The 22,725-nt window shown below is 36.7% G+C and overlaps 1 protein-coding gene across 1 annotated transcript; it reads right to left on the bottom strand.

The window, feature by feature from the left end:
* Positions 1 to 70: 70 nt before the first annotated feature.
* Positions 71 to 12,658, bottom strand: LOC149829082 (beta-glucuronosyltransferase GlcAT14B-like). Its single transcript, XM_090017274.1, has 4 exons — positions 11,773 to 12,658; positions 11,561 to 11,636; positions 11,336 to 11,451; positions 71 to 842 (listed from the first exon to the last, which is right to left on the bottom strand). The coding sequence occupies exons 1-4, from the start codon at positions 12,380 to 12,382 to the stop codon at positions 328 to 330; spliced, it is 1,317 nt and encodes a 438-aa protein (XP_089873400.1). The 5' UTR covers positions 12,383 to 12,658; the 3' UTR covers positions 71 to 327.
* Between the last annotated feature and the right edge of the window lie 10,067 nt (positions 12,659 to 22,725).

The following is a 22,725-nucleotide window of genomic DNA, read 5'->3' as shown; positions in this document are numbered from 1 at the left end:
TATGGCAGTCCAAACTCAGCTACTCGTGTACGAGGCCAAAAAGATCTCTAATCGTATGCATCTCATTCAAGAGAAAACTTATAAACATGCCATAGCCCAAGCCATAAAAAAGCCACAAAATCAATCTTAAATACAGAACCGTAGAAGATGGGGAGCTCATCAATTTCCTCACAGACCAAGATTAGAGATTCCTCTTCAGTGCCTGATACCACAATATTGACAGCAGATCAGCTCCCACATCAATCAATCCTTCACCTTCTCAATGGCAGGCACTGAGACAGAGAAATCCCATTCGCTATTCTAAAGCAGCATATAAAATTTTCATCCTCAAACACATTGCTTTGGTCTGAAATTTTCCTTCGACAAGAGATTCACCATAAGGCGCTCCAGTCTCCAGGAACCTGGACCAGGCCTGAGCACAGCTGGATCACCTATAACTGAACAAGGATCAGTCCCATTTTCCCCATCTCCAACACACCAACCTCCAGGAACGAGTCTTCCAGTACCGCGGCCTAAAAGCTCTGCATCAATCTTGTCAAGCACTGGATCATCTTTATAGAATTTCCTAGCAAAAGGTGCATTGCTATCTATCATGCTTTGAGAATGGTTAAGCGTGAGGTAGTGCGGGTGCTGCTTCGGAGGATTGTCCCAAGATATGTAATGCAAATCATGGTTAACAGTTGTGTTCCGGAACTCATGCGTGTTACATATGACTGTGTGAAAGTATCCTTCGGGAGAGGAAAGAAAATTTGCATAGTACATGAGAACCGTCCTTGGGAGATTGTCCCAACCCCATATACAGTATTCCATGAAAGCCCGAGAAAGTGCCACCCAAGCAGAGCCTGCACAAGAAAGATAAGTCGTAGATCATTAGCACTTTCTGCACACGTTCAGAAGCAGGGAAACAGTGCAAGAAAGAAAATTTTGAGAATGCATCAAAATATACAGGTATGTTGTAATGGCAAGTCGCGTTAAATCCATAGGTCTATATTATTCCTGTTTTTTCTGTTACAGCAATAGAAGACTTGCACGGGTATCCCCAATGACAAAAGTGATCATCGGATTATAAAGTAAAATGAAATATAGAAAAATAATAAATGCTGAAAAGGAACAAATAGCACATGCATAACCATGAAAGCACAGTGCACCAAGTTTGCTGCAGGAACTAGAATCAAGAACTTGTGATTTAGTGATCAAGTCGCTGGTACAAATTGCAGAAGAAAGATACAGGATGCCCAATTAATCAACTGATACTAAGAACAGCATATTGTTAACATAATCACCAACATTGGTCTCAACGATATATCAAAAAGGGAGCTTCTCAGGATATTAGAGGTTTCTCTATAAACCTCAGGAAATCTATGCTTCAGAAGAACAAAGTTTTTTAACAAAATTTGCAAAAAAGAAGAGAATAGATTATAGTAGTGTTTTTTACTTGGTAAAGAAAAGGCAAATTTTTTAATTATTAAAAGCCAAGGATTAAGAAAATGACATTTAAAAATATAACAAAAAGAAAAAGCATTCTATAAAAATATCATGCAATATTGTGATAATTTTAAAATACCCTCATTTAAAACATTGCAAAATTTTACCTTTCTAATAAATTTCCAATTATATCGTGATATTTTGAAAATATTGACAAGACCCATGACCATGCATTGTGACGTAGACTGTTTACAAAAGGTCTTTCCTTTTTCCCCTTTTTAAATGCAAAAGGAGCTTAATAATTATAAGTGTATGGGAGCATTGAACAAGGGTAATTTTGTAATGAAGTGCCAAATGAAAAGAGCAACGTCTCCAAGCGAAAGCACGGAAGCACGCACATACACAAGATGCCACTAAAGGGCAAAATAAACCACAAAAGTGGTCAAGCACAAAAAGAAGATAAAAAATATATCTCACTTCATAGAATGCTTCAAGAGAAGCTTAGCAAATACATGGGGCTGAGCCCCTTATTTATACACAGCAAGGGACCCAAGGAGGGGCTCCCATAGAGTCGTTGGAGCCCCTCCAACGGTCATATTTATGACTGTTGGAGGGGTCCAACGAATCTATGTGGACCCCTCTCAAGTGAATAAAAACAAAAAAGAAAAAAGCAAAAAAAGGAAAAAGAATAAAGGAAAAAGAAAAGGAGAAAAGCATATCAAAGATATGCGTGTACAGGGTGAAATTACAGAAATACCCCTATCGGGTTTTACAAAATAAATATATATATATATTTATATATATAGATAGACACATAGACATATATATATTATATATATGTGTATGTGTCGTAATCTATGTATATATATATATATAAATATACATCATATTTTAACACCCCCCCTCAAACACATGGTGAGATCACCGAGAGTTTGCTAAGGAGGAAGTAGAAGCGAGGCGAAGGCAAAGCTTTGGTGAAGAAGTCCGCCAACTGATATTCGGTAGGAACATATGGAAGTTGAATGGTGCCTCGTAAAAACTCGTCTCGAACATAATGACAGTTCATCTCAATATGCTTCGTTCGTTCGTGAAAAGTGTGATTGCTAGCGATATAAATGGAGCTCTTGTTGTCACAGCATAGCTTTGAGGGAGTTGAGAATGAGACACCCATATCTTTAAGTAAGCTTCTTAACCATATAATCTCAGTTGTGGTAGTGGCCATCGCCCGATATTCGGCTTCAGTAGATGAGAGAGAAACTTTACGCTGCTTTTTACACCTCCAGGAGATAAGTGACTCCCCAAGAAACACACAATAACCTGTGGTCGAAATACGATCATCGGGGTTACCCCCCCAATCAGAGTCAGTATACGCAAGTAAAGTAAGAGGTGAAGAAGAGGATAAGAATACTCCCTTAGTTATGAAATCTTTTAGATATCTGATAATCCTCATTACTGCTGCCATGTGAGTGGTGGTAGGAGCAGTCTGAAATTGGCTTGCACTATGAACAACATGGGAAATGTCAAGCTTGGTAATAGATAAATATGTTAAGGATCCAATCAATTGACGATAAGGCGTGGGATCTGCTAAAGGAGTGCCATCATTGGCTCTCATCTTGGCATTGATCACTTCTGGAGTCTCCACCCTTTTGTCATCTGTTAGCCCAGACCTAGCAATAATATCAGAGGCAAGCTTCATCTGAGATAGGACATACTCCTTGGGGGAGTATGCAACTTCAATTCCTAAGAAATACCTCAAAAAACCCAGATCAGACATATCAAAATTTTTCTTAAGAATATTTTTAATAAGATCAATACCTTTCTTATCATTACCTGTGATAATCATATCATCAACATATAATAACAAAATGGTTATGTATTCATTAGAGGATTTAACAAACAAAACATTATCAGTGTAACATGAGGAGAAACCATTATCAAGAACTACTTTGCTAAAAAGATCATACCAAGCTTTTGGCGCTTGTTTTAACCCATAAAGAGCTTTGTTTAATTTTAGAATATTGCCTTTCCCAATTTCAAGACCCGGCGGAGGATCCATAAGAACTTCTTCACATAAAGTTCCATTTAAGAAAGCATTTTTAACATCAAGTTGGTATATAGGCCATTGTTTGATAGATGCTAAGGCAATTAAGGTTCGTACACTAGTCATTCTGGCCACGGGAGCAAAGGTTTCTTCATAATCAATCCCATATTCTTGGGCATAGCCTTTTGCTACCAAACGAACTTTGTATCTTTCAAGAAACCCATCACATTTAGTTTTGACTTTATATACCCATCTACACCCAATTGCCTTCTTCCCTAAAGGTTGAGGAATAATGCTCCAGGTTTGGGCCTTGTTAAGAGCCTCTAATTCGATTTTCATGGCTTCAATCCAATGTGGGTGATCTTTAGCTTCCTTAAAAGAGGAAGGTTCGCGATACGAATGTATTAACATAAGACAAGTCCTATAATTCAGAGAAAAAGATTCATAGGATACAAACTTTTGTGGTGGCCTACTGGTACGAGAAGATCTCCTAGGTAGATGGTTGTCAGTAGATTCTTCTAAAGAAAAGTCTTGAGAGTATCTGTCAATAGCAGGTTGATGTTCATTTCCTATCCGCCGGGTATAGACATTTATATCATTAAGGTTTTCATTTTGGGAGGTATTATCATGTTGTTGTATATCATTATAATGTGAAATCCCATCACAACTAGTATCACAAGAAATAGCCTCAGGAGACTCAATTCTAGGAGCTAAGTCAAATAGAAAAGAATAATCGATGTCTTCCTTAGATGTGTGGATATCGAAACCATTTTGTTCTTCAATAAAGTTTACATTTCTCGACACATATAATTTATTGTTTCGAATATCATAACATCTATAGCCTTTTTGATTCTCACCATAGCCAATGAACACACATTCAATAGATTTAGGTGACAACTTATCTTGTCCTAGACTAAGTACAAAACATTTGCATCCAAAGATTCTTAGTCTATTAAAATCGGGAGTAATTTTAAATAATTTTTCAAAGGGCGAAACATTTTTCAAAGAGGAAGAGGGCATACGATTCACAAGATATGTTGCGGTAAGAAGAGCTTCGGCCCAAAAGTTTTTAGGAACACATTTAGACACAAGAAGAGTTCTTGTGGTTTCAATTAAATGTCTATGTTTCCTTTCCGCAAGACCATTTTGTTGCGGAGTTTTAGGACAAGATCGTTGGTGCAAAATTCCATTTGTTTTAAAATAATTTTGGAAGTCTTTAGACATGTATTCTCCTCCGGAGTCGGATCTAAAAATGGCTATATTGTGTTGGAATTGGTTTTGAACAAGAGCGTGAAACTCTTTAAAATTGGTAAAGACATTGGATTTATTCTTGATAATATAAACCCATGTGTATCTAGTAAAATCATCAATAAAAGAAACATAGTAAGAGAAGCCTCCTTTGAACATAACGGGTGTCGGTCCCCATACATCAGAATGCACAAGTTCAAAAGGCCTTTTTGACACAAAATTGCTATGAGAATATGGAAGAGAGTGAATTTTCCCAAGAATACAATCATTGCATGTAAAAGTATTTGTATTACAAAATTTTTCCAAAAATGGAAAAAGGTACAATTTAGAAATACTAGGGTGCCCAAGTCTCCTATGCCAAGTCTCAATATCTTTGGATTGAACATGATTACAAAATGATTTGGATGGCAAAGACAAAAAATCCATATAGTAAAGGTCCCCTCTTCTATGGCCTTGCCCAATCCGCTTCCCGGACCGGAGATCCTACACATAGCAATGGGTTGGTGAAAAAGAGACATTATATTCAAAATCGGTAATTTGAGACGGAAAAAAGATTTAGATTAAGTTTTGGGATGATTCGGATTTTGGGAACAAAAAATTCTTTGTTTTGGTCATAAATTTTCTCAAGGTTTCCAATACCCTCAACATTTAAAGAAGTTCCATCGACGGTGGATACATATGATTTAAATTTATTGAGACTTGGTTTTGACAAAAGTGATGCATTTGGAGTCATATGGAAAGAGGCACCCGAATCAAGAATCCAAGAAGACATACCTGGGAATGAAGAAATGGCGGCACCAGAAGTGAAAGGTGAGGATGATGATGTAGAGGCGTTCATCTTCATAAATTGTTGAAGAGTTTCGGTTAGATGGGCGATGGAATCCTTTATGTCACCATCCTTCTTTGAATCTTCATTGATGATTGGAGGAGTTTCTCCCACGGAAGCTACCTTCTTCTTGAATTTAGGGCAATCGGGACGAATATGGCCCGGTTCATTACAATTATGACAAATGATTTTCCTTCCTCCACCATTATTCTTCCAAAAATGTGGTGGTTTATATGATCTTACATTGTTGCCGGGTCTAGACACGGCATGTACTTCATCAACATCCCTTTTCAAGGCCAAACGGGTTTCTTCTTGACATAAATCGGCCAAAATATCGCTTAGAGGAGTAGAGGCTCTATGAAGTAGAGATCCTCTAAGTTGTTCAAATTCGGGACGAAGCCCATGAATAAATTGAAAGAACCTCTCTTTTTCCATTTGCTCTTGTCTCATAGCAATAGCACTTCCTTCCCATTGCGGTTCGAGAAGGACAAGTTCATCCCATAAAGAGGATAGGGCACTATAATAGTCCCTAATGCTCATATCACCTTGCTTGGTAGCTCTTACCTTTTCTTGAAGAAAAAAGTGCCTAGCAAGGTCTCTTTGAGTGTACATACCTTTCATGAAAAACCATGCTTCATTAGCCTTCTTGAATTTTGCAAGATTTGCACAAATCTTCAATTCGACGTTATTCATGAACCATGCCAAGATTTTAGCATGTTCACTTTCCCAATCTTCCATTTTAGAAGAGTAATCAAGAATAGCCTTTTCTTTTTCTTCTTCATTCAAGGCTTTTTCTTCACCTCCTTCAAATTTAGTTAACTTTAGTTGTGGTTCCGGAATGGTTCCACATACATAACCCCAAAGCCTTTTACCTTTGAGATTATTCTCCATAGCGGCCGCCCACATGCGATAATTGGTCCCATCCAATTTGAATGAGAGATCGATTTTTGCATCTTTGTTGGCCATTAGAAGAAAAATTTATAAGACAAGAGAGTGGAGAGGTATTACTTGTCAATGGAGGATCCAATGAAGTCTTCTTAGCCAAGGCTCTGATACCATGTAATGAAGTGCCAAATGAAAAGAGCAACGTCTCCAAGCGAAAGCACGCACATACACAAGATGCCACTAAAGGGCAAAATAAACCACAAAAGTGGTCAAGCACAAAAAGAAGATAAAAAATATATCTCACTTCATAGAATGCTTCAAGAGAAGCTTAGCAAATACATGGGGCTGAGCCCCTTATTTATACACAGCAAGGGACCCAAGGAGGGGCTCTCATAGAGTCGTTGGAGCCCCTCCAACGGTCATATTTATGACCGTTGTGGACCCCTCTCAAGTGAATAAAAACAAAAAAGAAAAAAGCAAAAAAAGGAAAAAGAATAAAGGAAAAAGAAAAGGAGAAAAGCATATCAAAGATATGCGTGTACAGGGTGAAATTACAGAAATACCCCTATCGGGTTTTACAAAATAAATATATATATATTTATATATATAGATAGACACATAGACATATATATATTATATATATGTGTATGTGTCGTAATCTATGTATATATATATATATATAAATATACATCATATTTTAACAAATTTGTCATTTAATTTTTTTCACCTAACATATATGTGTGTGCGTGCGAGTAGGCGTTCAAGTTCACGCATGACCATGTATATGAGGGTATAGGAGAACTAATAACCAACAGTTTCCAGCTATGGCAATGCCAAACTGGTGAGGTTAACTCATTCTTTTCCATGTTTTGGATAATCAAGGAAAAAACACCTCACTCACTTGTGAGCTCATTGGCGAAAACCCTAGGTCCCCCTTGTCCACCAGGGAGTGCACCCAGCTTTGGCCTCACAGCAAGGGACATGGCCCATGGGATTCAAACTCGTGACATCTCTTCAGCTTGGTGACATGTTAACTTATTCTCAAATATGATTTTTTACCTGTGTTTCACCTGGTTGTTACTGGAAACTGGCAAGAATGCATGTTTTGATGGATACCCATAGCAAAGGTAAGCGGGTCCATGTTGACAACCCGTCAATTTCCCACCAAGCCATTGATGGAAAGGATGAAAAAATATATCACTTGAATGACACTCTCAAATGTGTATTATTGCAGTAGGTTTGCACTCAGCTTCATTCAACCCATAACTTGGAGAAGTTAGAATTAAGATAATATATCTTGTATGTGAACAATGACACCTTTTGGAAAACTTTAATATCAATTGGCCACGTGACAAATGTTTGATGTGAGGAAAGAAGTAAAAACAGAGACCTAATTGTAAATTATTGCAATATCATTGAAGGATAGAGAGAAAAAAGAGAGAAAGAGAAATACCCATGCACAACTTGGAGGGGGGGCACTCATGCCGTATGTACTTTTGTATGGCATGCATATGGCATTGATATTAGACACTAACGTGATGCCATATGTACTTTTTTATGCAGTGGCAGAGACACAGTTATAAATGCTTGTATAACCCAGCTGTCTGAAAGAGCAGAGATACCCATGGCCAGCTAGGTTATACAAGCATTTATAACCGTGTGACTGTGTCTCTGCCACTGCATACAAAAGTACATACAGCATCATGTTAGTGTCTAATATTGATACCATATGCATGCCTGACGCCCCCCCTCCAAGTTGTGCATGGGTGACCACTATGGACAGCTTGATTTTCAATTGCTAATGCTGGTGTATAAATAGACTGTTGATGGATAGTCTGCTACTTGATGCTCTCTAAGCATAAATCTAGTCTCCAGTTACTTGTTCTCAACATTCTTGCAAATGAAATGTTTATATAGTTCTATGTGCTTGGTCTTATGCCGGACTGAATTAATAGATATTGCAACTGCACTTTTATTGTCATAATACAAAATAAACCAAGTTATTGGTTGACCAAGCACTGTGAGTGGATGATACCTTAACTAGAATACTTTAAAGAGTTGCAGAACCATAGACCTGTATTTTGCTTCCGTGCTGCACCTTGCAACAGTCCGTTATTTCTTACTACTCCATGAGACAAATGTGACTCATGTATACATAATACCTTGAACCAGACCTTTCACTGGTTGGATTTCCATCCATTGGCCCAAAACATGAGTTTTTGGCATAGTTTATATTAACTTGCCATTACACGTCTTTTATATACTTGAGAACTCAACCGCTTAAAGATGAGTGGTTCTTGGAGCATGCATAGATTTCCAGGCTTGATTTATAGCAAAAACCATACATGACCTCAATAAGGACAAGTATTGCAATGCTCCTGCATCTCTTAGGTATCGATAATAACAAGGCTCCCTCATTATCTATTAAGCGTTTGTTCATGGCAGACACCATCTAAGTGGGTTTATAATCAGCCACACGTGATATGCATAGAAGATTAATGCATATTTTTGCTGGGAGACTACCAAAGATTAGGTCTATGGTCTAGTTCAATCCCAAGAAGGTACCTCAAGATCCTGATTTTCTTCATCTAAAAATTTTCATTTAACAACTTAACTCCTTGGATAAGAGCAAGAGAACCATTTAAATGAACATATCATTGACATACGGGAACCATTTAAATGAATGAAGATGGGAATGATCAACTTCAATTCTCAGGAATCTACATGCACAAACTACACAATGGAAACTATCAAACAATAAATGTGACTTGCTTAAGTCCATATATCACCTTCTTTAAACAATGAACCATGTGTGATGGATTTCTTTTACTATATCTAGGTGATCGTTACATATATAACTTTTTCATGTAAGTACCATTGAAGACATGCGTTCTTTACATCTAATTGTTAAAGCCTCCATCTAAAATTCACAATCAAGGATACTACTCATCTTCAGCACTAAACTAAGAGTTTCATCATTATGTTTGGATGTATCTTTTCACTATAAATTGTGCTTTAAACTTCTCAATGCTTCCATCTGACTTATGTTTTATATTGTAAATCCACTTAGAGTCAACTACGTTCCTTGTCAAGGGCCGGATCCACTATTTCCAATGTTACACATCTTTGGACTGACTCAATCTACTTATTTATCCCCTCTATCCATCTCAAATCTTCTCTAACCTTGCTATAAGATTTAATTCATTGGATTGCTGAAAAGCTAATAGAACACTTGAAACTCAACTGAGAATGTCACATAACTGATGAACTGTTCAATTGATGCTTAGTTCTAGATGCGTGATGAAATGATTGTTGGGATGTATGAGAAACCAGACTCATAAAATCTTCCTATGTAGGCTGCATCTCCATGTTTGTGGGATGTTCTTGTTGGTCATCTGTTTAAGGCTGCATATCAATATTAGTCTTGTCATCAATATCTTGGCACATCATTTGATTTTTGGAACTTAATTGCTGTTACTCTCTTGAGTGAAAGGCCAACCTCACTTCCTGGAATTCATATGTCATTGTGTTCTGTAAAGGCAATAGAGCTGTTAAATTGTATTAATAACTCATATCTATATCTATATATATTGTAATACCCACTAGGGGTAAAATAGTCTTTTCACATGTAACATGCATATTCATTTGAATATGCTTTTTTCTTTTTCTTCTTTTTTGTTTTTTCTATTTTCCTTTTTTTATTTTAGTTATTGCATCATAGGAGGGGTCCACCATAGAGTCGTTGGACCCCTCCAACGTCTCGATGGGAGCCCCTCCTTGGGTTCCATGTGTGTATAAATAAGGGGCTTTGCCCCATGTATTTGTTAAGCTTCTTGAAGCTTTTCTCAATAAGATCTCTTATATTTTTTAGCTCTCTTTCTCATTTTGTGTTTGTCTATTGCCACTTTGTGGCTTATTGTATTCTTCCCCATTAGTGGCCTATTGCTTGTGTGCTTGTGCATTTCCTAGTCACGTAAGTGACATTATCTTTTCTCTTTAGTGTTTCGTGACAAGAGCATCACCATTGCTGCCTAAGGTAATAAAATCTTGCTGAGTGGACTGCATAGGGCTATAGGAGCAGCAAGTTGAAACCCATGTGCTTCAAGCAACACGGGTGACTCTCCAACTTTCTCTTGAGTATATGGAGCTTAGCCTCATCAATCACCTCACGAGATATCATGATTTTTTAGCACGTGAATTAAAACGTCTGAAGCGCCTTTGTGATGATCATCACATCATGGAATGTCTTGTCTATTTATATGTAGGACACAGTCAAACACATGTAAACACAAATAGTTTGAGGGAGGGGGGGGGGTTGCCAGATAAGGCAAAATTTTGTCAAGGTCAAACATTTCCCCTCTTAGACACATCTCTATACCTATGGGATCAAGGCCTTGCTCATTAACTATTTGTTCATTTTTCATCAGGGGCGTATCCTTTGGCAATTTATTTGTGTCTATTACCATTTCATAATGGTTTGAAACAACTAAAACCATTTCATCATAAGGAAAGTCATAACTGATCAAATAATGACTGCTTCCACAACGACTGTCCATCTTGAAGTAGAAACGAACTGATGGAACCACCAAATTCACAAAGCAGAAAAAAAGCTTGAATGAGGACTGAAAAGGTTTGAGGAAGCACTCTTCCAATCGATAAACAACAGATACATGAAAGATAAAATCAAATAGAATGCATGAATAAAGAAAGACGAAGAAGATAGCATGGATTTTTGTCATCATAAATTTAGCTGCATATGAGATCAAATATTTTTTAACGGACAACTATAAAGAACCATTATTCATATGACTACATTTGAACAAGAAAACCAATAAGAACCAATCTCTACGAGTAGCTGATATCAATGAAGACGCCAACAAAACAAATTAGCAATACAAACAGCAGCTCACCTGTGAAGAGCCTAAATGCAGTAGGAACACTTCTTCTCTGGGACACCCAAAAAACTTCCGATTTTCTGGTCAAGTAGAGTCCAGGATCTATTATAATAGGTTTAGCCCTCTGGAATCTGCATTCGTTGATTTGCCCAATTCCCTTAGAAAGATAAAACACAGTAAAAAAGAAAAAAATTACGAAATTTAAAAAGAGATCACAAACGAGAGCTAGTGTTTGCATACTCTTTCCATCCGATATTACTCGTGTGCTCGATGAAATTCAAATCACGCGGAAAATACGAAAATGTGTGCAGCAGATCTTGTTGCCAGCAAAAGAAGAAAATTCAAAATTAAGCAAAACAAAACAGCCGAGTAAATGTTTGCTATTGAAATTGAGCAATTGTTATAGACAAAATAAAAATTCAATCGTAGAACTAACAGCAACAAACACATACCGTCTTGAGTGACAAGAGGGTAGTCCGAAGCACTGAGGTTGACGAACCAATCCCACTCTCCCCCGTCCCTCAGCAGTATCGCAGCGGCGTGCAGCGTGTTCGCCACCATCGTCGGCCCTCTGTAAGTAATCAGATTCGACTTCGTGATCACATGGACGTTCTTGAATCTCACAAAGACCGGATCGTTCCTTATGTATTTGTTGAGGGAAATCCTCTCCCTCGGCGGCGCCTCGAGATCCAGATGGATGATGTAGCGATTGAGAGGATGGTACACCGACTGGAGGGTCCTCTTCAACATCTCGCCGTCACCAACAGAACCGGATATCAGGTAAGCAAGTCGAGGGGGAGGAGGGAGAGAAGAGGATGGGGAGAACATCAATTTGGTCTCAACAAATAGCGGTTTTGCGTGTCGGTAGCCGAACCCAAATGGGAAAATCACCGAAGGGTAAGGGCTACTGACGGTGGAAGTATTGTCGGAAGTGATCAATGTGGCCAAGAAGAGGAGGACTAGAGAGAAGACGGAACCGATGGCTAATGGAAAAATCCATTTTCTCTCCATGGTCGAGTAAATCTGAGAGAAACGCATCATTTTCTCAAGTGGGTACCTCATAGAACAGCCCAAGGACGGGAATCCATGAGGGGTTTTGATTGCCACCTTGGATTGAATGTGATTTTCTTCAGATGGGAGACGATGGGGGCGTGGATGTCCTTGTTGGGGAGTGTCTGAGGGTGCCAAGGAAGGGATTCTCTTACATAAAGAATGAAGATTTGTTGGAGAAGATGGAGAAAGTTGGCCACCGCCCTTCGGTTCACGCTTTGTTGGTGAGGATCAACCGCACACAACTATCCCTCAATCTCGGGGTGGTTGGGGCTTTAACTCTCAGACGCGAATGATGCTGCCTCAGTTTAATTGAATTTATTGTTCCTTATTAATTAAAACTTAAATAATTTAATTTCTTAATGACAATTAACAAAATTAAATGAATTTAATTTCTTAATTAATAAATTATTAAAGGTGTAAGTAAGACTTGGTTATCGGGGGTCCCACTCATCTGGTAGGGGTAACTCATGAATGTAAATGGAGCATCACTTTAACGGTATTTGTTTCTTTGTATATATATAAGATAAAAAGGACATTCATTAAAGTTCAGTAGAATTTTTTCAATGCTGAAGTTGGGTCCATGCCTTTATGGTAGGCAAGGGGGACCCGAGGCTTTATGCTAATGAACTCATTGTCCAAGGCAGTTTTACTATAATAAAAAAGCTTGGTTTATAGTTTGTACCATTAACTGTTGGTTTTCCTTGATCGGACATGTGCACAGTGAGAGAGGAGAACATGAGAGAAAATAAGAGAAGTTAGTGGTTGATTGGGAAACAGCTTGCGTCAAGGGAGATCGATTTTTTGACTATATTATTTGTACCGTATGTGATGAAATTGTATATAGCCTCCTTTGGTGTAATCGTTTTCATCTTAGACTTTAATGTATTTTTTATTCATGTGTTTGGGTTTATTGTGAGTTATGAGCCTACCATTTTTGTGGCTCTTGGGGTTTCATTTGTAAGATTCTATAGCCACATTGAATCCATTACCTGGATCCAACATCTCTCACTTATTCATGCACCATGAACAAACATATTAGATAGATAAAACATGTACCAAATAAATTTGCATAATTTTTTGGGTTATATTAATATCAAAGTATGATGTTTTTCTCATGTACTATAAGTTATTTCTCACATAGTCATGTAAAATTTTTCATCATTCATTTCAAGTATGAAGTTTTTTACATATATTATGGATTATTTTTTTATATATCTATGTGCACTTTCTATCATTATATAAAACATATTTCTTTCCACATATAATATGTGTTTAACTATGACATCACGAGGTTTTACATATACTGGCTGAATTTTTCCTTCATTATATATCCTTATCATTAGGATATTCACAAACTAAGTTTATTTTGTTCATCATGATCTTTTCATGCACTCATTTTACGTAACCATATGAGTTTTTCATCATGTCAAAATTTTCAATCATAACCCTCAATGTGCAATGTCATGTGTAAAAAAATTTATTTTCAGTTTTCACCATTCACTGCATCCTCAATTATGCATGCTATAGCTCAAGAGCAAACCATATATCACAATATTGTTATATTAATTCAAATACATCATAATATGGGTCTCACTTTTTTAGTTAGTCATGAGGTTCTTATGGATCTTCGATGACCATACCATATAACATCATCATGTACTAACAATCTTATATAAAGTTCACATACCAGTGAAGTACTATGAATTTTATTAACTCATGAATTCATGATAAATTATGATTTGTCAAATATATCAAATACTCTAATTTTTTAATATTTCACTACAGAAAATACTCCTACTGTCCATGTGCATCATCATCACATGCAATATGAATTAATTCTCTTCAGGTTAACCAGCACATGATAATTTTGGATCGATATATCTAGATCCAAATAAACATAAATATGATTAAAAATATGAATACCATCATATTGCATACGATGCATAAAGATTCTAAAGCATGAAAACATCTCTTCATGTATTCATAAAAGCAAACCATAAAAAGCACGATTTATGATAATTATTTATCATCATATGCAAATAAATATCATGTGCAAATAAATATCCACATGCATGTGTAAATTATAATTCAGTTCTAATTTTTTTAATATATTGCAATTAAGCAAAATATGCATTAAAGCATCACAAACTAGAAGTAATATACATTAGTAATAATACTTAAGTCCTCATATCTAGATTCAATTTAGATATACCCCAGATCTATAATCAATGAGAGTTATTCTTTTTTGTCCCATTACTATTTGTGCATGCCAAACATTGTAAGCCCATTCTTTTTCCAAGTCTTTAATTTTATCAAATATGATAAGCAATCAAATAATAAATATGTCAATATATAAGTTCAGATTTAAAAAATTTATATCAAAATCTATTGAATTTATGTGAGTTCATATCCAAAATTGACTTGAGATATTATCATCAGGTCCAATATGATCCATAGTAAAAAATGAATATTCATGCAAGATTAGATAGCTCAAGCAAAACAATGGGTCGCATAAGATATGACTGTTATCCAAATCCATATCCTTAGTTTTTAAATTCAAATGGATCCATACAATATATTCTTTATTATATTTTTTTAGATCCATCTTTAGATTCATTCAATAAAAAGACCCAATAAGAAACTACTTAAAATTATACATGCATAAAAAGCATTCATAGTCTCATATAACCAAGTTAAATAAACTTGAATGCCATTATATTAACTTGAAACCACAATAGATCCATATATAATAGGACCAAACAATGACTATTCATAAGCATATGCAATAAAGTAATACACAATCATATAAAACGTTCTTAGATCTCATAGTGCCATTATGGATCCAACTTATCTGTATCATGTACAAATTTTATTTGGACCATAACAAGGTTTATATCACACCATGAGTTTTGAGTCAAAATCAATTTCAAAATTGGATCTCCATACTTTGATCCATGTTGAGTTATTTGATTAAATAACCTCAAAAAGCTCTTAAGATGACCAACTCAAGTATGATAATTATGCAACCAGGTCCAATAGGTTCAACCAAATCCAATGGTGTTGCCTGGATCCAAACTAATGCCACAGGATCTATTCATATCCATTCAGGTTCAATAAGATTCAATATTGTTTTATCGGATCCAACTAGGTCTATTAAAATTTAACATGTTCCAACTTGATCCAACCTACTTCCATGTCAGCTTTATTAATCCAAATATCAGATATAATAGTATCTGATCCAATCCAATTTGGTCCATCTGGATCCAGTCTGGCCCAATGATATCCATTATAGATGACCAACCTACTTATATTGACCCCATCTAAATAGACTAAATCTGGTTTTCTTAACCAGATCCAAATAGTTAATAAAATATGAATATATTGGATTGATCTGAATATGATCCACCATAAAGAAGTGGACCAATACTAGGTCATATCATATCTATATATTAATAGGATCCGAACATGAACAAATTATAAAGCATATCAAAACAATATGTAATCACACAAAGTATTTCAGTATCGCATACAATCAATATAGATAAATGTCCAAACTCTCCCATATTAGGGTAGAGATCAAATCCAGATTACAACTGGATTAAAAAACAAACTATGAGTTTTTGGGCCAAAAAACTAAATATTAAAATTCAAACTGGTTGTAGATTACCTTAACCGAATATCAAACTCATGAAATGATTCATGATCCAAATAAATAGATCTAAACATATCTTTGTCAAAACAAAGCATTGAGAGGTATTCAACATATCAGAAACACTTTTCTGTAATATAAAAAAAGTTAAAGAATTGTTTTGAGAAAAAATAACACGCTAGAACCCTGAAACATAAATTCTAAAATTTTAATATCAAAAGTCTATTATGAGAAAATCAACTGTTAGTAACCTTATCCCAACATTTTTTTCAAAAAATAGGTATAATTTTGAGAATTTCACAGAAATAGAGCCTTTATACTGAAAAGAGCATAGGTCTCAAATAGGAATTCTAAAAGTTTTATGTACTGGCTAAGTAAAAGCATATATTAAACTATATATATATGGGAAGAACCTGGAGGGCTCTCGACCCTTCAAAACCCTCACTCCTTTTTTCTTTGTTTTGTAGGTGCCTGCCTCCGGCAATGAGAACCGCCGAGTACAGTCATTCGATGATAACATGCGCTCGGAGAAGATGAGCCTGATGGTGGTGTGCAACTAGAGACACCAAGTCTCACGGTGGTGTGTGGAGGGTTTTTCCTCCGAGGATCCTCAGGCAAAAAGAAAATGGGAAAGGGAACTTTCTGGCGAGTGTGTGTGTGTGTGTGGGGGGGGGGGGGGGGGGGGGGTTGATTTAACCTCCCCAGAATTGCCAAAACACAACGGCCCTCCTCCCCCCTCCTATGAGGAAAATTTTGAGCAAATAGGAAATTTTGAGTTGCTGGTGAACACCCTTCGATGATGGGTTTCACTAGTCGTCGATCTCCATTACTTTGCTAATTCATTGATGCCAAGTCGAGGCATTCCCTTAAAGGCCTTAAAGATTGACTTACCTTCTAATGAATATGAAAGAAGAAGAAGTAAATAGAGCCATTATCGAGTGAGGCCTTCGAACATTGATCGATGTCGTCATTGATTCGGTTGTTCCTATAAGCATTTTTGGATCTAAGATACAATCTCCATACAAAACCCTAAACAAAGGAGAGAGACCTCAAAGCAATCAGAAAGGAAAAATGAAAGAAAGAGAAAATGGGTACGTTTGTAGTTTTTTTGTTTATTTTTCTTTCTTTCTTTTTGTACCTTGAGAGGTTGGTTACGTTTTTCGATGTAAGAGGCCGGTTATGTTTTTTGATGATTGTTTGCCCCAAACATACAAAAAACTAACCTTTTCAATGCTAAATTTATTATTTTTTTTTATGGTGGCTGAATCCATGCACACACTAGTTACAACAACTTTGATTTTTGAAGGTGTCTGAGTTTATGCATACACCAGTAACCTCACTCTTATACTTTTATTGGGTTTCCTTGATCCGATATGTGTGCAGTGAGGGAGGAAAACCTGAGAGAAAAGAGAGAGAAGCAAATGGTTGATTGGGAGACAATCTGCATTAAGGGGGATATATTTTCAAACTGTATTTTTGAGCGTATGTGCTGAGATTATATATAACCTCCCTTGGTGTAGCCATTTTCATTCGAGACTTTAATGTATTTTTACTTCATGCATTTGGGTTTTACGTGAGTTATGGGCCACCATTTTGTAGCTTTCTAGGTTCCATTTCTAAAACCCTGTGGTCAGAGTGGATCCCTTACCTGAATTCAACATTAACGGTCATGTTTGTTGCTTTTGATAAAGATAATGCTGAAAGAATCCAACTACAAAGAGTCTAGCTCTAACAGGAGACTCATGAGCTGATCATTTGATAATCTGATGATATCAGATTATCCAATATGGTAGATCAGTTGTAGCCATTTCTGATAAATATTATCGTAAACGATAATATGGAAATATTCTAGAAAATATAAAGCGATGTAATAATTTTTGTGATAAGGATTATCATAAACGATAATCCATAATTGTACATTCTATTATTGTTTTTCTGATGTTATAAATAAAGTGCTCGACCTCTCGGTGGACAAGAGAGTAAAACTGAGCTTTTCAATATCGTTGTAGTTCTTTCATGGTATCAGAGCTAGCAACCTCCAAGGAGTTGTCAATGGCCTCTTCATCATCCTTTTCCTCTTTCATGACCCAGCGGAATGTCATCGCCAGTCTAGTCTCGATAAAACTAAATCAAGACAACTAACTGTTGTGGAGATCCCAACTTGAATCAATTATGATCAGCCAGGACCTCCTCAAGTTTGTTGACGACTCTTGTCCTCAACCAGATCCCTTCATTGCTACGACAGATAGAGGTGAGATAGAAAATCTAAATTATCCTATTTGGATTCATTCTAATCAGTTGTCTCTCAGTTAAATCAAAACTACTATTTCTGAAGTTGTTTTTGGTCAAATCATGAGAACAAAAATGGCTCGTAAAGCCTGACTTGTTCTGAAAAAGCATATGGATCTCAATCCCCTTTGAGACTCATGCTTATGAAGAAAATATGTTGTCTTATCTAGACCGTATAAAGTTTCTAGCCAACTCTCTCACCGCTGCCAATCATCCCATAGAAGATGAAGAATTAGTTCAAATAACTTTGAATGGCCTTCCTCTTGAATATGAAAGTTTTGTGACTTCCATCTCTACTAATTTGGTCATGTATACTTTCACAGATCTATATGATTCGCTTCTTAACCAATAAAAATATGTGATTTTAACTCATGCCAAGCCTCCTGAAATGCCATAACCTCAGGAAACTGCCTTCAGGGGCAGAGGACGTGGCCTCAGTTTCTATCGAGGTCGTAGTAGAGGACAAGGAAGAAGTTCCTCTTCAAACATATCTAATAGCAACTTTGTCTCTCAAACCCAAGGTGGTTGTGGGACTGTCACCTGCCAATATTGTGAAAAATGAGGACATACTGCCATAACGTATTGTGATATCCCTAAAGCATTATTGGCCATGTCTCTTCATCAATCCACTTATGACTATTAGTATCCTGACACTGGTGCTACGAATAATCTAACTATGAATGATCAACACTTCTCCTATAAATCACAATATCATGGGGCTGAGCAAATTATGGTTGGCAATGGTAAGATGCTTCCTATCTCGCACACTGGTAATCTTATTCTGAAAGCTCATGAGTCTTCATTTGATTTAAAGAATGATATTCATGTTTCTGCTATTGCCAAGAACCATTTATCTGTGAGCTAGTTTACTGAAGATCGTGATTATATTTTTAAATTCACTCCGTTTGAATTCCATGTTAAGGATCGATAAATAGGCAAGATTCATCTCAAGGGACCGAAATCCAGCATGAGACTCTATCCAATCAAATTCGATGATCATATGCAGGTGGCGACATATGCAGGCAGAATGATACCTTTTGATTTATGGCACCAACGTCTCGGACATGCGAACAAGAAGATCATTTCTTATTTAAAATCTCGTCATTCTATTTTTGTTAATAAAAATAACAAAATAAAAGTGTGTGAGAGTTGTTTTATTGGCAAAACTCATAATCTTTCTTTTGGTCAATCTTGTTCTTCTACCACATTTTCACTTGAACTTTTACATGCCGATGTATTGGAGCCAGCTCCAGTATCTTCGCGTGAAGGATTTCGCTTTTATCTTCTCATACTAGATAATTTTTCTTAATTTTCATAGTTTTTTTTGTTAAAAACTAAGTCTCAAGTGTTTGAGTGTTTTAAGTCTTTCAAACATGTTACTGAAAAGCAACTTCAACTCTCTATCTGTGCTTTTCAAACTGATAATGGAGGCAAATTTACCAATCGTGATTTTAAAAGTTTTTGCGGGTTTCTTACTGTCGTTCTACCACCTCCCAATCATCTTCCGCCACCTCCCTCTCAATCGACGATTCGCTCTGATATACCTATCCCTCCTACTTCGCCAACTCCTTCTTCCCCTGTGTGCTACATTCCTGATTCACCTGACTCTTCTTCGCCACTATCTTCTACTTCTCATCTTCCTGAAACTGTTGTGAGTCGTTCGTCTGATCATATTCACCCCATGATCACTCGCTCTATGACCAACTCTCTTAAACCTCGTGCATTCACCACTACCCGCTATCCCCTATATCTTACTTGCTTTAGCTTTATCCTGCTCACACCTGAACCTACTTCATTTAAAGAGTCTAACTTTGACCCCAAATGACACACGGCTATGGAAGATGAGTTTCATGCACTTAAAATTAATCACACTTGGTACCTTGTTCTTCCTTGTCTTGATTACAATACTATTGGCTCTAAATGGGTTTTTCGTATTAAATGACATGCTAATGGCTATGTGGCTCGTTACAAAGCCCGCCTAGTTGCTAAGGGTTTCCATCAAGAGGAATGCATTGACTTTTTTGAGACTTTTAGTCTAGTTGTGAAGCTGACCACCATCCATGTTATTCTTGCTCTTGCAGTCTCGTCAGATTGGCTTGTACATCAATTGGACTTTAATAATGCCTTTTTAAATGGTCTCCTTTCTAAAGATGTTTATATGGCACAACCTCTAGGATTTGAAGACCCTTCTTTTCTTCGGCATGTATGCAAGCTGGATCGTGCCTTGTAGGGTCTCAAGCAAGCTCCACGTGCCTTACCAGCAACTCAGTTCGTATCTTCAGTCCCACGGGTTTTGCATCTCTCTTTCTGGTGCTTCGTTATTTAACAAATGTTTGGTTATTTATTTACTGGTTTATGTTGATGATATCATAATCATTGACAGTTTCACCATTGCTATTAAGCAACTGATTCAACGACTCAGTCTTGCCTTTTCCATCAAAGATCTTAGACGCCTAAATTATTTTTTGGGCATTGAAGTTCATTATGCTTCGTCGGGGCTTCTTCTCTGCCAGTGCACTTATGCACTTAATTTACTTCATCGCGCTTCTATGGCTGATGTAAAGCCGATATCTACTCCTATGATTGCTTCCACTTGGCTATCTAAAGATAATACATCTCATTTTTATGACTCCACTTTATATCGAAGTATTGTGGGCGGTCTTCAATACCTCACCATCACGCGACCTGATATTGCCTTTGCAGTCAACAAGGTTTGTCAGTTCATGCACCAGCCCATGGTTGCCCACTGGTCTGCTGTCAAACATATCCTTCGCTACATCAAGGATACCATTCATCATGGTCTGTTCCTCTCACGACCTTCCTGTATCCAGCTCAGTGCCTTCTCTGATGCTGATTGGGCTGGTAGCCTTGATGATCGCAAGTCTACAAGTGGTTTTGCTATTTTTCTGGGTTCTAATTTAATTTTTTGTTCTTCTTGCAAGCAACAGACCGTAGCTCAGTCCAGCATTGAAGCTGAGTACAAGTCTCTTGCGTGTGTTGCGTCTGGTCTTCTTTGGCTCAAGTCTCTTCTCACTGAACTAGGCTTTACCCCTACTTCTTCACTTATTCTGTGGTGTGATAATCTTGGAGCCTTATATCTCACAATGAATCTAACTTTTCATGCTCGTACCAAACATGTTGAAATTGATTTTCATTTTGTTAGGGATTATATGCAAAAGGGTCATCTTCAGGTTTGATTTATCAGGTTCGATTTATCACCTCTTCTGATCAGTCGGTTGATGGTCTTACTAAACCTCTTCCTTTTTTGAGATTTGCTTTTATTCGTGACAAGCTCAACGTCATTAACTCCACGTTGAGCTCGTAGGGACATGATAAAGATAATGCTGAGCACGATTTTCTCAAGAAACCAAAAACGATAATCTGGAAGAATCCAACTACAAAGAGTCCAATTCAAATAGGAGACTTATGAGCCAACCAGTCATTTGATAATCTAATGATATCAGATTATCCAATATGGTAGATTAGTTGTAACCATTTCTGATAAAGATTATCGTAAACAATAATATGAAAATATTCTAGAAAATGTAAATCGATGTAATCATTTTTGTGATAAGGATTATCATAAACGATAATCCATAACTGTACATTGTATTATCGTTTTTCTGATGTTATAAATAAAGTGCTCGACCTCTCGGTGAACAAGAGAGTAAAAACCAAACTTTTTAATATCGTTGTAGTTATTTCAGCTTTCACATTTTTTTCAATCTGCTGAGCAAATCAACAATCAAAAATTTTATTTTTGGACAAATATTAGTGAAGAAAATGTTAGTTCTTTGATCAAGATAAACTTCCAAAATATATAAAAATTCAAAAATGCGAACTATATTTTTTCTTTCAGTATAATTCAGACCCTTGAGAATGTTGCAATAGTGAGATTTTCAAAATATAGTCAGTATTTGTAACCATGGTAGCGTAACATGGCAAAAGATTGTTAAATAATGAACATGAAAAAATTTATGTAGGGGACAAGCTTTTTCTCCTAATTCAAAAATAGCATCACATTTCTGAATTTTTCCCACATGGACTTCTGTTTTTTTTAACTCTCAAACAAGGGCCTATCTTTACTATTATCTATTATTCCAGATGAAATTGAGAAAGAGAGAAGAATGGAGGGTATGAGCAATTACATACCACTTATACCAATTATCGCGAGATTTGTCACTATGGTTGCAAGAAGCTGGGGCTTTCCACTCAAACACACATTCCATGTGTTTCTATGTGGCCCACCGCGACAACTCAAACGTGGGGCTTTCTTTTCTCATGGAAAGGAGCCCCAAAATCAATGTCCTCTTTCAGCAAAAACATTTTTTGTGTGGAGAAGGGGGGGGGGGGGGTCCAATTTGCTTTCCGTGGATACACTCTCCATGACATCTAGTGTGTGTCTGCGGCAGGC

This window comes from Nuphar pumila, chromosome 9, assembly GCF_984573655.1.
Source record: "Nuphar pumila chromosome 9, dmNupPumi1.hap1.1, whole genome shotgun sequence".
Classification (NCBI taxonomy): domain Eukaryota; kingdom Viridiplantae; phylum Streptophyta; class Magnoliopsida; order Nymphaeales; family Nymphaeaceae; genus Nuphar; species Nuphar pumila.
The sequence above is the reverse complement of the archived record's forward strand: the minus strand, read 5'-3'. Positions and strand labels throughout refer to the sequence as shown.